The following is a 16,154-nucleotide window of genomic DNA, read 5'->3' as shown; positions in this document are numbered from 1 at the left end:
AGAAGAATTTGTGACTTGGGACTGTTTCATCACTTGATGACTGCAGTACACAGTGGTAACTTGCATCTGTAAATAGGTTATCTTGGTTAACACTACCAACATTTTCTCTTCCATCTCCTCAAACAAATTGCTTTTCGATGGAATCGGTTCACACATTAAGCTGCTCCGCTTCATCAAGTATAACTATACATTAATCTGATATATGTTATACACTTCCCTGAGCGCCCTCTCAATCCAGGTGGAACTTTTTGCTACTACCACACTCAGCTATGGTATGTTGTCCCCAAGGGAGCTTGACAGGCCCCACATTGTTGTTCTTTTGCCTTCAGGCTAAGCCTTTGCATTGTCCTTCCTGGCCTTTTAAAATCATGTTAATTTAATCCCTTTGGCTAAGTTGATTCTTCTAAGCTCCCATTTTTGCTGCTTGTGTTTTAAACTCCTGTGAGATCCGTATTGTAATTTGTTGTTGGAGTTTTATTTGTATTTTATCAATGTCTAGTCAGTGGCAAAGCTGCATGATCTGCTACCGGGGCGGAGAGATGCAGGTATGGCTGGCACCCCCTGGGGGTCATGGCGTGCCACCCACAGGGGCGTGACGCCAGGCTTGTTCGGGGGGCACCACCGTGATGGCACCCTACCAGAATAGTGGTGCTGGGGATGGTCTGCTCCCTCTGCACTCCTGTTCCTCCGCCAGTGTGTCCAGTTTTACCATTTTAAACCCTAAACTGATGGAGACAAGGTTATTTAAGAGGCCAGCTTCTCCTTTACCTCTTTGAACCATAAGACTCTCTTCAGAGACCCTGCTGCAGGTAGCCACCAGGGAAAGAAAGTTTTTCAGTAGTGGCACCCAATTATGGAACAGACTTCCTAGGGAGGCTCACAGGGTGCCGTCTTTATGATTATTTGTGGCACCAGGTGAAGACATACCCAGGTAAGCAGCTTGTATAGTCAGGACCTCTCAAGTTTTAAATCTTTCCACTTTTTAATATATAAAAGTGTTGTGTACTCTGTTTGTGTTGTATTCATTTAGTTTTATTTCATATTTTATTTTTTATTTACTTTTTATTGTAAGCTGTTGAGAAAACTTTGTGGGGATGTCATATAAGTACATAAAATAAATAATTTGGTTGGTTTTTTTAAGGTTTATTGTGGACTTTTAAATGTACTGTTAATGTTTTTAAGCTAAGTTGTATGAGAAACCTACATATGAGGTGACTAACAAGTACAGTATCACTAGCAGGATTTGAGTAAACACTTACAATTAACAAAATTAAATATAGAAATTGCAAAGATGGTGTAAAAATGATAAGAGCATAATAACATTTAATTTAAGGAATTTAAAATTAAGATACAATAAAGCAAGCAGAAGTTAATATGTTTAAAAACCAGAAGACGAAGTTGAGGGAAGTCGTAGGGGGGAGGGGAAAATTTGGGAATTGTATTTATTTTTGTTATTTGATACAATTTTAATATGATAAAAACATAAAATTCAATAAAAATTATTTAAAAAACAACAAGTACAGTGGAAACTCAGTTGTCAAACATTTCGGCGTTTGAACGCCGACAACCCGGAATGGAATGCTTCCGTTTTCGAACACGCCTCAAAAGTTGAACGGCTTCTGAGGCACGTTTCTTCATTTTTTCAATGGGATTTGCTGACCAGCATTGCACCTCGGTTGTCGAACATTTCGGAAGTCAGACAGTCTTCCGGAATGGATTACGTTCGACAACTGAGGTTCCACTGTATTTTTAAAGAGGCATATGATAACCAGATCTCAGATATAAGCAAGGTTTACATGTAGCTCTTTGTAGAGATCTGTAAGCACTGCTTGCATTTGATTGTATATACTCTACTGTGGATTTACCCCCCTTTGATTTTGTTTTTTGTCTCATTTCTTTTAGGTTTGGATTTATTCTTCACAAAGATGAGCCTGTGCTCCAGAAAATAGATCTTGAAACTATGTCGTACATCAAGACAATTAGTTTAAAGGATTACAATTGTGTTCCAAAGTCTCTGGCTTACACACACCTTGGAGGATATTATTTTATCAGCTGTAAGCCTGACACCACAGGAGCTGTCCCACCGCAGCTTATAGTGGACGGTGTTACTGACTCTGTCATTGGATACAATGGTGATGTAACAGGAACTCCATATATCTCTCCAGATGGTCACTATCTAGTCAGCATTGATGATGTAAAAGGTCTCATGAGGGTCCAGACCATCACAGTTAGAGGAGAAATACAGGATGCCTTTGACATCCACACCAACTTGCACATATCTGATGTAGCTTTTCAAGCATCGTTTACTGAAGCCCATCAATATAATGTATTTGGTAGCTCCAGCACACAAACTGATGTGCTTTTTGTAGAATTGTCCTCTGGCAAGGTGAAGATGGTGAAGAGTCTTAAGGAGCCTCTTAAGCCGGACGAATGGCCGTGGAACAGGAAGAACCGCTTAATTGAAGGCAGCGGGCTCTTTGGTCAGTACCTGATGACGCCTTCTAAGGAATCCTTGTTTATTCTGGATGGACGGCTGAACAAGCTGAATTGCGAAATCACTGAGGTTGAGAGAGGAAACACAGTGATTTGGGTTGGAGAAGCATAAGGAACCATGTTAGATAACAGCCGAGTGAATAGTTTTACAGTACATTGCACTTAACTTCATCCTCTAAATTGTCACTGTTTTGTTTTGATTGTGTTTTTTTCTTTTTTTAAAAAAAAAGTTAGACCCTTCTGTACATGTTGTGTGGCTGACTAAAATGCAATTTTGGTGATATAAAAAATGCTGGAATTGTGAGCAAACATTTTGTGTACTATTGATGACCTCCTTAGGGTGATTTGGCCAATTGGTGAAAATATTAAATGTTTAAGGGACCCTCTACACATGAGCCATGTGTTGACAAAATGATGCCACATTTTAAAATGAAGGCTTTTCTTTTTTTAAAGGGGGGGGTCATGTTGACTTAATCCTATTCATTGAAATGTTAGGGTACACTCTACGTACAACTTTAGATTTTTTTTAAACTGAAGCATTTTGTCCTGCCCTGTCGACTATTTAATCTTTTTGTGCCTTGAAGGGAAATGTCTCACAAGGAAAGAGAAGCCTAGGAAACATGTAATTGTATTCCCATTGTGGCTGCAGGCTTTCTTTTTCCCTGAAAAGAAGCTTTTGATATCTCAAGTTTTTCATCTCCATCAGGTTGTAAAGCATGGTTTTTTAAGACAAAGGAAAAGTATATTTGCAACATCTCTTGTGTTGTCATTTTTTATTACTCCAGTTTGAGGATATGATTTTTATTTCAAGTTTCAGTTGAAATTCTGTTAACTGCTCATAGAACTTTGACCCCTCTTTTTTTGTAGCAGAGTTAGGCAATTATCTCCTCACCTCTAAAAGACTTCCATCAACAGAGAGTTTTGGTTCTATGAAAGAAAAAATGTCATGCGTATCTTCTTAGGAAGACATGTTTTGTCTAACTACCAATACCAAGAAGATTCACTTACACTGGCAAAAAAACTGTTATTTTTTAAAAAACCAATTTGTTACTAGAGGTGCATTTTTAAGGAAATTGTATATCAGTGGAACAAAAAAGATGGAGATTAACAGCACAATCCTGTACATGTCTAAGCCCTATTGAGTTCAGTGGTCCATACTCCCAGATGTCTGTAGGGTTGCAGCGTCAGACAATGTTTCTAAGCTTCTTAATGGAAGTAAAAGGTCTATTGAAATCAATGGGACAAACCTCTAAGTAAATATGTTTAAGATCACTTTGCTAGATGCTAGAGCCTCTACATGTACATTGTTTGTCAAATACCTGATTTTCCTCGACACTTTTAATAAAGCTCAGTAAATTTTCTATCCTGCGCCTCCCATTAGATCACTATTGCAAGGTGTTGTCTTTATTATTTCTTTTTGTTTAACGAATTACTGCTCTAGTTTCAAACATTGCTTCTACATCTATATAAGGATAATAAAGGTTCTAAAATTTAGAATCATTGTAGCCACTAGAATGAGGAAAAAATGAGATCTGCACTCAAAGTTAGCAGTAAAAAAATTCTTCAGATTTTCAGTAACAATAGGTGGTTTTGATTTTTTTAAAAAGAATGTGTTTCTTTAAATAAAGCAGGCTTTTCAACTGACCTCTGTTTATTCAATGCAGTCAGAAGTTTTATTCTAATTCTACCCTAATGTGTAAAGCTGCTTAAAAATTTGAAATTTTCTAGCATTGTATTTTCTTGTGTGTAATTAGCATTCTGCGCTGTGATACAGTAGAATTCTCTTTAGCTTGAGAAAACTGGCAGATTTAATTGAATAAAATAATTGACTTACATTTATACCTACTGAATCCTTTTAACAATTTTTTCCCATTGTGAGCAAAAAAAAAAAAAAAAATTCCCACCACTGCCATGTAAACTGTTTGTTATTCAATGATTTACAGTCATCCGTTTCTTCTACATTATTTTCTTCTCTATCTTACACCATGTGGATGTTCTGTATGTAGAAAATGCTTGATAACGGAGAATAAACCCCTTACATTTTAAATGTTCTCGCCTTCAGTTGATATGCCAACAAACATACTTCTCTTTTCTTATAAGAACCACAGGAGATTGTAATGAAATTCTGTGAGGCAGGGATAGAGTGGGGAGATTCACCTTCTTTACAGCAGATGACACTGTCAATCTTAATCTCTCTCTTTTTGATTGACCTACCTTCGTTTATCTTGTTTTCAGCTAAACAATCGACAAAATTTCCTACAATATTTTTGTTACCAAATGGGTTTGATGTGTGCTACTGTCAGATGGTTTCGCAGATGGTTGGAAATGTGCACTCAAAGAGTGTTCATCTGTACCATATTGGCCCGAATATAAGCCATACCCACAAATAAGCTGCACCTTTAAAATTTAAGGGGACAAAAGAAAAAAAAGACAATACCCGAATACAAGCCACTCCCTTAAAATTGGAGAGAAAGAGAAAAAAGTCATGGTGATTAGCCAGCGCTGACGCTTTTTTGGCACCTTAATCGCTCTGATGCTCAAACCAACCAGTTGGGTTGGGGGGTGGCACTGGTGTATGGTGCCCCGCTCCCCAAGCCGGCACCAGCATTCGGTTCCGAGCACACTTCACACCCACCTCCCAGCCCTACCACCCTGAATGGGGGGCAGGGAGTGGCTGGCACCAGCGCTTGGCACCCCGCTTCCCAAGCAAGCACTGGTGCTGGAACCTCCAAACGTGCCATGCGCTAGCCTCCCTGAAGCTACCACAATGAACGGGGGTGGCCATTGCTGGTGCTCAGCATCCCACCAATGCCCCACCAATGCCGGTCAACAGCTTCTAGACAAACCATTGGGGGGGGGGAGTAAGCCAATTCTTGTAAGGTCACGAATTTAAGCCACACTTTAACTTTCCACGGTCGGAATTTGGGGGGGAAGTGCGACTTATATTCGGGCCAATACAGTAATTCCAACAAAACATCAGGAAAACTTTCTGACAGTAAGAGCTGTTTGACAGTGGAACAGACTCCTTTGGAAGGTGGTGGACTCTCCTTCCTAGGAGGTTTTTAAGCAGAGGTTGGATGGTCATCTGTCATGTATGCTTTATTTGAGATTCATACATTGCAGAGAGGTTGACTGGATCCTTGGAGCCCCTTCTAACGCTACAATTCTATGATTCTATGATCAAGCTTGATGGGAGTTTGGAGTGAAATACTGCAGGGCCTAGTGCTTTGCTTGAATTTCTATGAGTGATATCGGCGACGGGGTGGAGGGAATCCTAATCAGATTTGTGGTTAACACAAACTTGAGAGGGATATCATAGCTAACACATCAGAAGTCCAGAATAAAATTCAGAATACCCTCAATAGAATGGGAAATGAGGCTGAAACTAACAAAATGAAATCCAGTGATGATAAATGGATAGTTCTACCTTTAGATTTTTAAAAAGCACAGGAAAAGGATCTTCAGGACTGCAGTCAATCATAAGTTGAATATGAGTTAGCAACTTGATGTGGCTATAGAAAAAAAGACTCATTTGATTTTAGGCTGCGTTCCATGTTACAAGAAGTAATAGTTTATACTGATCATTTTGCGTTAGTTGGAAAAGGAAACTATGTGAGAAACATTATATAAGGAAAGGTATATTTAGGGTGGTTTCAGCAAGATTTTACTCAGAAGACACCCACTGAAGAGGACAAGACTAGATGTAATCAGTTCAAATGATAGAAGGATAGATTTCAATTAAAATTAAGAAGCACACCTTGATGATGAGAGCAGTTTCCCAAAGGGGCCAGTCATAAGGGGAATTTTCCCTTACAGGAGGTCAACAAGCAGAAGATGGGCATCATCTGTTACTTATGCCAGTTCAAGATTTCAAACAGTGAATCGATAGCCTATGATGAACTCTGTAAATCTCTGAATAATTTATTTCTCCCACATCCTAAAAAAAGGAGCAAAAATGTCAAAGGAATCTCAGCACAACCGTCCAGCTACTTTGCCATGTTCTCCATTGACATCTTCAATATATAACAAATATGTTGCCCTTAAAGCACCAATGTTACTGTTAGTTCAAATTTACAACTCAAGGGACAACTCCACAACGTTCTTTTTCAGATTATTGGATGCTGATTTATAATAGTTTGCATAAGCAGGTAAGTGAATCTGATAACAGCAGTAATAAGCATGATTGCCATATATGTGTATGTGTGTGTGTGTGTGTGTGTGTGTGTGTGTGTGTGTACAGTGCTACCTCGGGTTACATACGCTTCAGGTTACATACGCTTCAGGTTACAGACTCCGCTAACCCAGAAATAGTGATTCAGGTTTAGAACTTTGCTTCAGGATGAGAACAGAAATTGTGCTCCGGTGGCGCGGCAGCAGCAGGAGGCCCCATTAGCTAAAGTGGTGCTTCAGGTTAAGAGCAGTTTCAGGTTAAGTACGGACCTCCAGAACGAATTAAGTACTTAACCCGAGGTACCACTGTATATATATAATTTTGTGTGAGTGTGTAGTAGAAAAGAAAATGTATGCTCCCAAAATACTGATATCCTCTAATTATTTGCACTTTTACAAACACTAATAAAGCTTTATTCCAGCTGTGGTTCAGAAGTCATGACACCGTAAAAAAAGACACAACCCTGATGGATAGGGGTTTGTTCCATGGATGATCTTCAACTGTACCAAAATTTTAGGCTTATACAGAAAAGTCAGCATCATGATTTGAATTATGTAAGGATCCCACCAGATATAGAGCTCTATCTAAGCATGGGCTTGCTATTCTCTTTCTGGTTTCTGTCCCACTGTTATCTCCTCTTCTTTCCTGCTCTCTCCCCTGCTCAGTCCTTCCTTCTTATCTGTTCTTCAGTCTCTAGACCCTCTCCAAACTCAGGCTAATGCTCCTTTCCTGCTCAGGCCTTATTTTTCTCTCCCCCCCCACCCCCACCCCAGTAGATATCCACTTTTATCCTAGCCTACAGCTCTTTTCCCAGTTTGGGCTTTTTTTTGTTCCTTCCATGTGTCCTCCTATTCCTTAACCTTGGTATCATCTTCCTCCTCCTCTGTTCTCCCCTTTAGCACTTTCACCTTCTCCATCTTCACCTCAAATGTCTCCTGGCTCTCCGCCAGTCTTTTGACAGCAGGACTTTAAATGTCCCTTCAACGACAACTGTTCATACCCCCTATCAGGGGCAGAAGAAGGGGGTACAGTGGGTGCGGGCTGACCCGGGTGTCACCACTGAGGGGGGTGACAAAACGCTGGGCAGTCTCACCGCGGGGCCTGCAGCGCGCTTGAGCCACATGTCTCTCCTGGAAGAGATGCGGTGGCTTGGGTGCGCGCAGGCTCTGCACTGCCCAAACAGTCTGCCCACTGCCTCCCCTCCCAGCTGTAGGGCAGCTGAGTAGGAGGAGACAGGAAGACTCTGGAGGCCCCATGGTGCGCCCCGCCACTATGGGCGGCTCGCCCTTCCCCTGGGCGCACCACCCTAGGTGCCCGAGTGGCTTCCTCCGCCACTGCTCCCCATCTCTTCCAAGTTCACCTACAGACATCTGGTGCTTCTGTGGATATTGTTTCCACCATGGCCTACAGCCAGAACCAGCAGCACCAGGGTAATGAGGACAGAGCACACTGGACCATGATCACCAGTACACTATCTTTATAGACAACTCTTCTCACTTGAAGAAAATTGCCTTAGCTTCCCAGGAAAATCTCTCGGGCATTATTGATCCTCCCTTTCTCTTTTCATTCTGCTTATTGATTTTCATTTTAAGCAGGTTCGTAGCAAGTGCTGCTTCACTCATTTCTGGCTGGTGATTAGTAATAAATATCCACACAAAGGGATATCATTATCGGATTCTGCAGGGCTGATCTGTAAACACAAAGCAGCTTATGAGAGTCAAATAAAGTAGAAGGAAAAAAGGACATGTGGCATTGCGGCAACCAAGAAATCATTTTGCACAAAAATATTGGCATGTCAAAAGTACGGGTTGAGGTGTTCTGTGTTGATTTCTGCATAAGGCAGTCATCTGGTTGCATTTCCATCCAATCAGTTTTCAGATCAGATCACGTTTGTCAAAGCACTGGGAAAGTTCAGCCATAAATGTGGGGTAGGCTTGGCAAGTGGTGGAACCATCACATGATACTTTTAACTCTGAACATTCGTCGCCATTGTTTCTCAGCACACAATTATCCTTCAGAATTAAAATACTGAGAAAAGCACACATGCATGCACACCACATTCCAACAAATTTACCATAAATAAGGGTTCCTTCATATGGGGCCACAGTCATGACCCTATGCTTAAGGTGTGTCAGTTGAATCATGCCATAAATAATGAGAAATTTGTGGGAGTAAGTTTTCTGACTTATGGCTAGAAAATGGTTTAGTGGACTGATTCAAAACTTGGCTGTGTAAGTGAGGAATGTCTGAGGATGCTCCATGCCAACACTGGCATAGAAAGAATATTTTTGAAAATACTTATGTTAAACACATTAAAATGTGATGAAATTAAATGTATGAGATACTCTGGCATGTTGACAGGTTGGTGTGTGTTTTTCTTCCATAGATTTTTTCGGGGGTTTTTCCAGAAATGTTTATCAATTTGTATTTTGACTTTGAGGAAACATTTGCCGTTTTAGTACAATGGAAAATTTGGTATGTACTTTTACCTATGAGACATTTTGTAGGGGCAGAGTTTGGTAATATGGTGCCCTGAATGAAAACAAAATTTGGTGCCATAGATATTTCTTATTTTCATAATAATTCATTATGGTACAGTTGTTGCTTTTTAATGGATCTTCTCAGTAGGTACCCATATAAAAAGGGTTATCATCATCATCATTATGCCCCCTTGGCATGGCACTCTAAAAGGTAAAGGTACCCCTGCCCGTACAGGCCAGTCTTGACAGACTCTAGGGTTGTGCGGCCATCTCACTCAAGAGGCCGGGGGCCAGCGCTGTCCGGAGACACTTCCGGGTCACGTGGCCAGCGTGACATTGCTGCTCTGGCGAGCCAGAGCCGCACACGGAAACGCCGTTTACCTTCCCGCTAGTAAGCGGTCCCTATTTATCTACTTGCACCTGGGAGTGCTTTCGAACTGCTAGGTTGGCAGGCGCTGGGACCGAACAACGGGAGCGCACCCCGCCGCGGGAATTCGAACCGCCGACCTTTCGATCGGCAAGCCCTAGGCGCTGAGGCTTTTACCCACAGCGCCACCCGCGTCCCTCATGGCACTCTAAATCTGCCCTAAATCTGGCACTGCACATTTGTAGTTTAATTAAAAGGGCCTGTTTGTGGCCACTGTTAGTCAACCGAGTTGCTTATTCTATTGTCAATGGTCAACCATTTCTGGCCAATATTAGCTTCTAGAGGTATAGAACCTTGCTGTTTCTAGGCAAGATTCTGATAGACCAGGCCTAAGCCATGTAGAGTTTATGGTTTAGGTGGGCCAAGAGGTTAGAAGTTACATGTAAAAGGTGATGGGGAGAAGAAATCAGAGGAGATGAGTACAAACAGTTTGAGAGACACGGGGGGCTAGATTTCTGTTGGACAGCTTTTAAAGATGCAAAAGAGCTTTTAGGGAAAAACCTTCAGGAGCATAAGGTTTATGGGACAATTGAGTGTGGCATATTATTATGTAAACATAATTTTAATACTGTGGTAAGTGTAAGAAGTAACAAGTCCTGCCCTTGTTTTTGATGCAGGCCACTTTGAAGAAGAATGGAAATGGTGGGTAAGGACCTATGCAGCCTGCAAATTCCACTGTCAAGCCATGAGTGCCTCCACTATTATTTCTGGGTTGGCAATTGCATCCCAACTCTTAACCCATGGGATTAATTAACAGTTGACTCCAAATGGGATGCTGGTGGCACCATGACTATGAAATTCCCTCCTCTTGGAGGCACATGAATTTCAGAGATGGTTGAAGATGTTCCTCTTCACTTTAGTTTTTGGGAGAGGTCTGTTTAGGCCAGATCTGTTTAGGCCAGCTGTAGTTAATAGATGCTTTTGAGGGAGCAGTATAATAGGATTCAATTTTAAAATGGATTGAAATTGCATTCTATAGTTCTAATATGCAGGTGCTGATATCTATAAACCTTCCTGGGATCATATCTGATGAAGGACAAGTAAATACATGAAACCTCCATCTCCCGAGTGAAAAGGAGGACTGAAGATTATCACACATTTCATTATTCTTACCAAATACATCACACTTATAAAGCTCACAGCCAGTATGTTAAGATTTCTTTCTATATATCTATCATGTTTAAGATGCCTATTTTACTAGTAAAATTGCACCCCCTGTACTGTCAACTGCATCAGTGCTTTTAAAAACAGGGAAAGATGGTTCCCACACAAACACCTCCCACCAAGCAGCACTTGACAGTACCTGGAAAATTTGGTTCTTAACAGAAGTCTGAAGCAAACTGAAATTGCCTTAGTATATTTAAAATGAGTATGTGAAAAATCATGTCTTGCTCATGAATATTAAATTTATTCTTATTTTAATCTTCTTGATGGAGAGGGGGAAACCTTTTGCTATTAGGTTGTTAATATTCTTTCCCTTTTAAAAATCTTCCTGATGGCCATATCTGATGCATATCTTGGTGCTACTGAAAGGCATTGTTGGCTCAGCTCCCTTCTAAATTCTTCCTTCATAATTAAATTTCAGGTAATTTCTCCCCCTTTTAATTAAATGCGCACTGAATGTGTAATGAAAAGCAATGTATTTCTCTGTTGAAGGTTCTTCAGAGGGATTTCTTTTTCCCCCTTTTTTTTTTACAAAATGAAAATCCAATTGCTGCACCAAAGGAAAATTAACTGTAATCTTGAGCAATAAGTGCAATGACTTGGGAACAATAAACAGCAGCGCAGTGAAGTGAAAAATAGTCATGCCTAGGGACAAAGATGAATCAGGACTGATAGAAACTTTGGAGTAAGTATGGCAAAAAAACCCCAAAAAAAACTACCACTGAAAAATATAGGCTTCCTTTCCAGGCAAACGGCAGCAGGCATGTAGTGCTCAGAGAAGAAGTGAGGAACCAGAGGACTTCAGAAACTATTATTGACAATAGTGCAGCAAATTTATTCAGAAATAAGTGTGATGAATTTATGACACTATGAAATTAGGTAAAGATTTATTTCCAGGTTCATTAGCGTTAGCCAAAAATTTATCAGTAGTTAACACGTTCTAAAGGAAAGCTCATGATCAGCAATTCACTCAGAAGTTGTAACTGAGATCTGTTAAATAGTACAAAACCCCTGAGCCTCTTGGGCTTGCTGATCAGAAGGTCGGCAGTTTGAACCCCCGTGATGGGGTGATCTCCCATTGCTCAGTCCCAGCTCCTGCCAGCCTAGGGGTTCGAAATCATGCCAGTGCAAGTAGATAAATACGTACTGCTGTGGCGAGAAGGTAAATGGCATTTCCGTGCACTCTGGCTTCCGTCATGGTGTTCCATTGCGCCAGAAGCGGTTTAGTCATGCTGGCCACATGACCTGGAAACCTGTCTGTGGACAAACGCCGGCTCTCTTGGCCTGAAAGCGAGATGAGCGCCTCAACCCCATAGTTGACTTTGACTGGACTTAACCATACAGGGGTCCTTTACCTTTACCTTTTTTACTACACAACTGTAGGCATGCCATGTAGGTCTACAATCTGGAATATGTCGTGCTTGGAATGAACTAGTTCATTTGAGCTAGTTCAAAAATCTCTGAACTAAGCCTGAAAGTCAATACTATATTTTCCAGGAGCTAAGTTCAATTTTGATTTGTTATTCATCTTACAGTGAGGGAAGAGAGGGGTAGTCAGACGGGGAAGAAATTAATCTTCTCAGACTGGAGGAGCAACAGGGAAGAGGAGGGCCAGGGCCTACAGCCTCAAAGCTAGAACCAACCAAGCCTATGTCCTCACTTACCAGAGATGTAAATCAAATGCAGCCAACTCAACTTCCTAGTGGAATTGCTTTTCTCCTTTAAGCAGTGATAAGAGAGCAAATATCAGAAGCATGAAAGTCAGTCAACATGGAATGAGAAGATAGAATTGGGATTCAAGATGACCTTAACAGGTTGGAGAACGGGGTCCAAACTAACAAAATGAATTTGAATAGGGACAAATTAAAGGTTCTACACTTAGACAGGAAGAACCAGATGCACAAATATAAAACGGGGAACACCTAGCTTACTAGCTGTACATGTTAAAAGAATCCAGTGGTCTTGGTGGACCATAAGCTTAACATGAGTCACCAGTGTGATGCAGCAGCAGAAAAGGCTGTATCAACAGAAGTATAGTGTCCAGATCAAGGGAAGTAATAGTACCACTCTATTCTGCCTTGGTCAGACCACACCTGGAATACTGTGTCCAGTTCTGGGTGCCACCATTTAAGAAGAATGTTGACAAGCTGGAACATGTGCAAAGAGGGCAACCAAGATAACCAAGGATCTGTAAACCAAGCCTTATGAGGAACAGTTGAAGGAACTGGGTGTGTTTAGACTGAGAGGAGAATTGATAGCCATCTTCAAATATCTCAAGGGCTGTTACATGGAAGAGGGAACAAGCTTGGTTTTTTCCACAGGAGGCGAGAACTTGAACCAATGGTTTTAAGTTACCAGAAAGGAGATTAAACATCAGAAAGAACCTTCTGTCAGTAAGAGCTGTTCAACAGTGTAACAGTCTCCCTCGGGAAGTTGTGAGCTCTCCTCCTTGGAGGTTTATTAGTAGTAGTATTAGTAGTATTAGTAGTATTGTTTCCCTCCCATTTGACTGCTTTTCCCCAGCCACTCTGGGCGACCTAAGCTTATATAAAAACATAGTAAAACTTCAAGCCATCTTTCATGGATGCTTTAGCTGAGATTCCTGCATTGCAGGGGTTGGACTAGATGGCCCTTGGAGTCCCTTCCAACTGTACAATTCTATATTTCTATGATTTGGAGAGCCATATGTAGGTTCCTCATTCCTGCCCCAGATAGACAAATTCATGCAAAATCCAAATGGGGTGGCATTCTATACAATCTTCATGATGGTGTGTGGGTGGCAATGAAGTTTTTTTCAAAAACCAAAACAAAACCCAGTGATTCATTCAGGGATTGTGTGAATTGGTTCTTACTCAGTTTGATTTACTGACATTAGAGTCTGTTAGTACTCAGAGATGAGGATTCGGCACTTATCTTCACTGCATGGTTTAGAAAACAACACTGGCCCCATTTCCATATCTGTTTATATGAGTAACAATGGCCTTGATCTGGCTGGTTCACAGGACCATTTTGAAAATTAACACAATACTGATGGCAGCACATTATTAGCGTCAGCTTCAAATGATGAGTATTCATGTGGGTTGCATAATTTTCTGGAACATTTATCGTGCCACATTTCTCCAGCTTTCTGTATTTCCATTGCTTTAAGTCTTCATTCCAGTAAATGTGAAAACTTTCCAAAAATAATTTTAACAGCTTTAAACCCCTGTTAATTTTCTAATCTCCAAATTTGAGTTTTTAAGTTAGCTCTATTCTCATTTCAATTAAACTTCTCCTTTAAGCCAGAGACCTAACATTTTTGGGTCAGTGATTCATTTCATGATTACTGGTTTTCATGAACAGATGGAAATTATACTTTGTTTTCCAAGGATTACCTTCAATCTGTTGTTTGTGTTTTCATGTCCATTTCACTAGTTATCATTTATCTGCTTTCAATGCAGTTCCATGCATGTTCAACCTAACATCCATTCTTGTTTCATTCAATATTAGGTTGATTCCAAATAACTACGGGAACATATATTTATTTTAACAAGATCTTTCCCCTATACGTTCATGTATTCCACCCCCTGACACTTGCATGTAAAACAGAATTAAGAGGCAAGGAGTTGGTTTGTTTTTCCATTGCTGATCATTCTAACAGGATAATTTCTGTCATAAATTTTGAAGTTTCCTAATGATTCCCTGCTAACTGTACAGCAATCTCAATGAAAGACTGATAGCTTATCTGCAGATACATGACATTAGGAAGCCATCAGAAATCATATCAGTGTGTGTGGCACTAACAAACCAATAAATTTCATCTCTCTCTCTCTCTTTCTGTATCATCTTTCATATAGGAGGAATGTAAGATGTGATTATTCTACATTCCTGGCTAGCCTCTTACTTCATAATACAAGTGTCTGTACAGGCAAAGCGAGAACATAAAATAATTGGAGAACTTTATCTCCTGCTGTCCTAGCAGGTAATAACTATTCCTTGCCCTACCCTGCACCATTTCCTAGGCATGCAATTAGGAGACAGTAAGACCAATATAAAGCATCAGCACAGTATTTACCGGTAGTTATTTTGCGACTGAGTTTTTTGTTCATTTTATATATGAATTGCAATCTTCAGGGGAGAAATGTGTTGATTATGTAGCCAAGACAGCATCACTTATGCACAAGAGAGGTATCACCAGACTCAGGGAAATGTCAAGGTTTTTTGAAGTACAACGAAAGCCTCATGGGGAAAAACCCACTTTCCAAGATCAGCCCATTGAGGATTGAGCAAGCTCAGTGGCCAGGAAGGATGGAGAAGGGGATGAAATGGAATATTTTTGGCAGATGATGAGGACAAATGAAATAAGCTTATATTTTAAAAGGGTAGAATGAAGGATCCTTTGGCTTGGGCTCTTTTAACTCCCAAGCATAACTGACATCAATCAAAAGAGAAACGCATAACTAGCAAGAGGAATAACTATTGAAGAAGGGGGAGGATCAACAACAAAAAAGCTATGAAACAGCCATATGGATTTTCCATATGGATTTTAAAACCTTGCAGAGAAGTGGTGTAAGGGAAGAGTAGCAATAAATAATTTTGGCTTCTATATAGATGGCAATTTTCTGTTTGACATGTTAACACCTGTCGCAGTAGACAGCCTAACATCACAAAGTTTCATTTTGAAACAATGCAGGAACTAAATATGCTTGGCTTTGACTGCAGGCAGTGCATATCCCCCCCCCCCTTCCAACTCTTAGTAGGCTTTTCTGTTGTACAATAGCTACATTTTGACAACGAATATTATAAAAAATAAAAATTCACTGGTTACTTTCATTAGAACTGAATACTTACAGTCAATGCTGTATTCCTGCTTTAATGGGGAATAGTAGTATAGTTTGCAAGAAGGGAAATGCTAGCAACAGACAAACACACACACACACACACTTTTTCCTGATGCTTTCTTTCACTTGACCCTTGAACTGCTGGAAATATTCAGTGTGATCCATTATCTTACTGGCCATTCTGAAGCTTTCTGCCACTGTCAAGCTGGTTGAACACAGCTTTGATCTGGCTCACCGTATTCTCAGACTCTTCACATCAAACATATTACAAGCTCGCCAAACCCAGCAGGCTTTGATGCTGTGCGTTTCTCAAGCAGCAGCCAAATTGTAAGGTGCTCCTGAAAAGCAGGAGGTTTTGGAACTATTTATGATACAGCATGTGAAGCGATACTGGCCAAAGGGGAAGGAAGCGAGAGCCTACTAGCTACGCAAAAGCCCTTGGGCATGCCTAAATTTGCTCTCTCCCGCCCAAGGAACTCCTACACAAAAAAAGACAGAATATTTAGCTTCAGGGCAGGATCTCTGCCGCACACATCGACTCTCCTAAGCTTAATACACTTAACCCTGGCCACAGTCTGCCGCAAACCAAAATCAGGAGC

General features: G+C 40.7%; 1 protein-coding gene across 4 annotated transcripts in view; it reads left to right on the top strand.

Moving 5' to 3' along the window:
* Nucleotides 1–4,332, top strand: part of FSTL5 (follistatin like 5) — a 313,072-nt gene extending 308,740 nt beyond the window's left edge. For all 4 annotated transcript variants that reach the window (XM_083457275.1, XM_083457273.1, XM_083457274.1 and 1 more), the window contains one exon: nt 1,903–4,332. In XM_083457275.1, coding sequence (XP_083313401.1) covers nt 1,903–2,605 — 703 coding nt within the window. In that variant the 3' untranslated portion in view covers nt 2,606–4,332. The remainder of the gene's footprint in view (nt 1–1,902) is intronic.
* The last annotated feature ends 11,822 nt before the right edge of the window (nt 4,333–16,154 follow it).

Source organism: Podarcis tiliguerta (assembly GCF_965153285.1).
Source record: "Podarcis tiliguerta genome assembly, chromosome: 9".
Classification (NCBI taxonomy): domain Eukaryota; kingdom Metazoa; phylum Chordata; class Lepidosauria; order Squamata; family Lacertidae; genus Podarcis; species Podarcis tiliguerta.
Note: the sequence above shows the minus strand (reverse complement) of the source record. Positions and strands in the feature narration are given on the sequence as shown.